Genomic DNA, 5,091 nt, shown 5'->3' with positions numbered 1-5,091 from the left:
TCCAACTCCTCTCCTGTAAACCCCTCTCCGGCAAACCCCTCTCCGCGAACCACTCCTCCGAACTCCTCTCCGTCAAGACCACGGGATTAATCACCTTATTCCTTCAACTCTTCATTCCATAATCTCTTCGACTCCGTTGCCTTCACGCTTCGTCAAGTGGCAGATCCCGGTGCTGAGGCGATCGACCACGACAGATCGACCCAGCTCTTCACCTCCTTCACCCCCGACGCTGAGGCAGTTTGACCACGGCAGATCCCGGTGGCTTCTGGTATGCTACTGTCTAACTCCTCTCCGGTGAACCCTCTCCGTGAACCTCTCGTCGGTGGTGAACCCCTCTTCGGTGAACCCCTCTTCGCCGAACGATGCTCTACCAAAGCCGTGCGACATTTTCTTTCCCTTTTTATGTGGCATTCATCATCCTCAGGTTTGTACAAATCCTTTGCCAAGGCGACATTTTCTTTCAATCGTACTTTTTTGGGGAGGAAGTTAGTTGGTTACGATCGTGAGATTCTGAAACCCTCTTCTTTTTGTTTGTTTTCTCTGATGTTTTGCTTTAAGAAGGTTTATGCCCTAGCGATTTCTTTCTTTGAACTTTTCCTCTTGATGTCGTGGTCCGCCATTGCTGCTGCTCTTGCTCTAATTGTACTCGATTTCCAGGATGCCCGTCCTTCCCTCGAGAAGGTAATAACAACATTTCATTTTTCTCTGAAAATTCATATGAAAAGTAAACCTTTTGCTGTTGGCTTTTGCTTAACAAGCAACAAAGTTGTGTCTGTCCTCGAACAACTTTGTTTCCGTTTGTCAGAAGTTCATTGCTACTGTTTCTGTTTGATTACTTTTTGGATTGTTGACTTAGATCATAATGCTTGTGAAAGCAGGTTTCCTATTCATTGTTACTGTTCTTTTGTGGGATGTTCATCACTGTTGATGGCTTTAACAAGACTGGCTTACCAAGCGCTTTGTGGGATTATATGGAACCCTATGCGCGCATCGACACTGCTAGTGGAGCTTTAGTCCTAACTGTTGTTATTCTTTTTCTCTCAAATGTTGCCTCCAACGTACCAACTGGTATGCTATCTTAGACCTTCTTTCTGTTCATAGATAATGGAAGATTAGAGGTGTAAGAACTGGGTTTTGAGTGCTTATCAGCAATATGAGACTTCCAAATATTGGTGCTGTTGAATTTGTTGGTTGCATCCATGTGATGCTTTGTGTGCTCCTTAGATTATACATTGAGATTTTCATTCAGATGTGTCGAGCAAACAAGAGACATAATAAAAGATGTTGCATTCATTTTTATTTTCATGGCCTCTTTCTTATATGCATACACTGTCCCTGTCTAACAATCATGCTTGATAAAACTTAGAATGTTCTGTACTTAGAATCCTTGTTTCTCAAATTTTGACAGATGAATAATGTTGCTTGGCAAAACTTAATCTTAACTATCCTTCTCTTTGCATGCTTGTTGTCTAACTTGTATATATATGCTTGCTTCAGTCTTGTTACTTGGAGCTCGGGTGGCAGCTTCTGCTGCAGAAATTTCTCCTGGTGAAGAGACCAAGGCATGGCTCATGTTGGCTTGGGTCAGCACAGTTGCAGGAAACTTGTCACTTCTGGGATCTGCTGCCAATTTGATAGTATGCAAACAGGCTCGCCGGTCTTAATCTTTCGGCTACAACCTCTCTTTTCTCACCCATTTGCGATTCGGATTCCCATCGACAATCATTGTTACAGTTGCTGGGTTGCTGTTTATGACATGAGAAATTATAAGCCATCAACCAAGATTGTAGGTAACAATAATGCATTTGTGTTAAGAGTAAGATTGTTCCCCTTTTGGTGTTCATGTATTCTTCTTTTCTGATTGTAGAGCATTGTTGAGCAAGAATAATGCTTCTTGTAGAGAGGAGCCTGAATTAGTTTATTGGTTTCACAATTTACATCTCTTTCAATAATTCTTGTCATTCATAGTCAAGGATAGCCTCATCTGTAACCTTATTAGAATAATGATAGTCCCTACAACATGTCAATGTGGCTTTTATTCTTTCTAAAATCTACAGAGATTCAAAGAAATGAGAAAAATGCATGGAAGCAGCCGTGATGATAGGCAGAAAAGAGAACAATTATGCCAAGAGAAGGAAATGTCCAAGTTTGCACAAATGTATCCTATATACTTTTACTTTCTTACACCTCCCTGCACTTTTATTTAATTTTTTTTTCCTGTGTATATATGTGTGTGAACCATAGAACGTCATATTTTGTTTTCAGTTTTTCTTTTGCATAATACTGATGGTATTGTTTTCTGTGACAGATACACAGTGGTAGGTGTTTTGTCCTAGTCTCAAGCCAGCAATCCTTTTTGAGTGTATCTAGTGGAAGTAAGCAAGAAGATCGTTCCCTTCGAGGCCGGCTAACTATGTTGTGCTTTTTTGTTTTAAATTTGAATGTCACGATCTACTTTGAAATAGAATTATTTAGTCTTTGAAACCATTAACTGAATTCTACTTTGTAGCTGAATTCTCCTGTAAATATTAATATCTACTTTGTAGCTAAATTCTATTGTTTTGGTATGAGTTTGAAATCATTAGCCAAGCTGATTAACTTCTATTATATGTCAAATTCGAATCTGGATATGGTAAAAGAAAAATAATAGTTTTGTAAATATAAAAACAGTGATTTTGGAAATATTTTTTTTTATTTTTTTTTATTTTAAAAAGACAACGCTTTTAAAGCGTTGCAAAAGCATTGTCTTTTCTACCAAAAAAACAACGCTTTAAAAGCGTTGCAAAAATATTGTCTTTGCAAAAATCGACAACGCTTTTAAAGCGTTGCAAAAGCGTTGTCTTTGCTACAAACGACAACGCTTTAAAAGCGTTGTCGTTGAGCAGACTTTTAACAACAGTGCCTTTAACAACGCTTTTTCAGGTAAAAAGACAACGCTTTAAAAGCGTTGTCTATTAGCTTTTTTCTTGTAGTGCAAATTCAAACATTTGTAAGAGGAGATTTTATCCATTAATTTTATTATCTTATCAACCTAACTTTATGACAAATAAAATTAATAGTTGACCTGTCTTCGATCAAATATTTGATCAAAACTTTAGTATTTAAAATAATATTGATTCCTCAAAACAATATCATTTAAATTCACCAACACCTCAAACACCGTGAATTTTGTATGTCATGATAGTGTGGACGTATACAAATTCAAACATTTGTAAGAGGAGGGCCTTACCCATTAATTATCTTGTCAACCTAAAATTACCTCAAACACCATGAATTTTGTATGCCACAATAGTGTGAACATATATAAATTCAATCATTTGTAAGAGGAGGTTTTACCCATTAATTTTATTTTGTCAACCTAACTTTATGACAAATAAAATTTCCTCAAACATCATAAATTTTGTATGCCACGATAGTGTAGACGTATATAAATTCAATAATTTGTAAGAGGGGTTTTTACCTACCTTTATGACAAATTAATAGTTGATTTTTCTTCGGTCACACAAATAATAGCAGTGACTTCGATGGGGAGGATACTATTAAATGTGCCTAAGTGTATATCATTACTTGATACTAAGTCCACTAAATAGAATTGTTCCCCTTCAGATGGAGAAAATCACACACATTCTAAATAATTTCCTATAATCATCCATTAAGGAAGTTGATCTAGTGATCTGCAAACAAACTCATCCGATGGGGAGGAAGGCACTCAGAGCCAACACGCAAGTTTGAATGCATCACTTACAAACTAGTAATGGAGACCGTGGAATTTAATTAAATTCCTCTCCTACTTAGTTATTTAGAATGAGGAATTTTAACATGCACACAAGCATACAAACACAAGCACACACAGCATAAAAGGCAATAAATAAGAAAAATAATTTTCCAACTATTATGGCATTTTTCATAGCTGTCCTCCGTGTGCCATCAACCCTAGTTGTTGCCATCTTTAGCCACCGCCATCGGGTCTAATCGTTGCATCTATCTTGCTTCTTTTTTCGCTGCGCCTTTGGTCCTCAAATAGTCCCAAGCCTCGCAAGGATACGATCCGCGACAAAAATAAAATTTTACATTTATCGATCCTATATTCCACGAAGGAATGTACATATAATCTAGATCGAACAAAATGTAAAATCCTAATAACTAATACAGCTCCTGCTGTATTTAATATTACAATCATGCGCACACATAAAATGCCCTCGATATGTCCGAGAGTCCAATCACATATAATCACAATATGCCATAATAGTTGGAGCCTGCAACCACAGAGTTAATCTATTTGCACATCCTACTATTATCCTACCTAAAATATGTATGACATGTGCATAATTAAACTAAAACCCAAACACACAGAGGCTAAAACCTAGCTATGATACCAATTGTTAGTTGCTACTCGGATTACCGTCCTAGTTCCCCTGTACAAAAATTTTTACAAGCATAGAACTATCCTAGCTACCCATGTGTCCTACTGAAGTTGAATTTGGATTACAAACAATACTTAACATTATTAATCCAAATTATCCTTCAGAAGTTAAATTTGGATTGGAAACGATACTTAACATTTTTACTCCAAGTTTAACAGATGTGATCTTCCTAAGTTAAACCATATTATAGAAGTTATCAAATATCTATTTCAAAAATCGGCTTCCAGGTTAAACATGGCGAGGCACTAGGCCTTCTTGGTATGGGTTCATCCACCACTTCCTAGACAAAGCCTCTCAAAGAAATCGGATATTTAACTTCTTACAGTAAACTAGATTTAACTATAGAGACTTCAATAGAAGCACATTATCGAAACATGAAATCAAAAAATAAAATCGATAACAAAAATGATAACTTAAAATCGATAGCCTCTTGTGTTTGGTCTTTCAAGATCTATACAAAGAATATGAACTAGTTATGATGCGGAAACAAATAACTAGTTATACCTTTCTTTGTAGCTAAAGACCTCTTGATCTTATGTTCTATTCCTCTCCTCCTCTTAGACGTTGTGTGGGCAACGATCTACCAAGATGGAATCCACTCGAACCACTTCTTCTCCTCCAAGACTCTCGAGCCACCAAGGGATGCCAAAATAGGAAATTACCTTCT

At 37.0% G+C, this 5,091-nt stretch overlaps 1 protein-coding gene across 1 annotated transcript; it reads left to right on the top strand.

The window, feature by feature from the left end:
* The first annotated feature begins 462 nt into the window (after positions 1-462).
* Positions 463-2,107, top strand: LOC121977457 (silicon efflux transporter LSI3-like). The gene is made up of 4 exons (XM_042530023.1): positions 463-681; positions 879-1,068; positions 1,498-1,790; positions 2,058-2,107. The coding sequence occupies exons 1-3, from the start codon at positions 544-546 to the stop codon at positions 1,662-1,664; spliced, it is 495 nt and encodes a 164-aa protein (XP_042385957.1). The 5' UTR covers positions 463-543; the 3' UTR covers positions 1,665-1,790; positions 2,058-2,107.
* Positions 2,108-5,091: the final 2,984 nt, after the last annotated feature.

This window comes from Zingiber officinale, chromosome 4B, assembly GCF_018446385.1.
Source record: "Zingiber officinale cultivar Zhangliang chromosome 4B, Zo_v1.1, whole genome shotgun sequence".
Lineage (NCBI taxonomy): Eukaryota > Viridiplantae > Streptophyta > Magnoliopsida > Zingiberales > Zingiberaceae > Zingiber > Zingiber officinale.
This window is presented reverse-complemented; position numbering and strand designations above follow the sequence as displayed.

Coding starts and splice junctions, on each gene's coding strand:
- LOC121977457 (XM_042530023.1), top strand. CDS start 544: ATGTTTTGCTTTAAGAAGGTTTATGCCCTAGCGATTTCTTTCTTTGAA. Junction 682..878: donor CCCGTCCTTCCCTCGAGAAG/GTAATAACAACA, acceptor TTGTGAAAGCAG/GTTTCCTATTCATTGTTACT. Junction 1,069..1,497: donor TGCCTCCAACGTACCAACTG/GTATGCTATCTT, acceptor TGCTTGCTTCAG/TCTTGTTACTTGGAGCTCGG.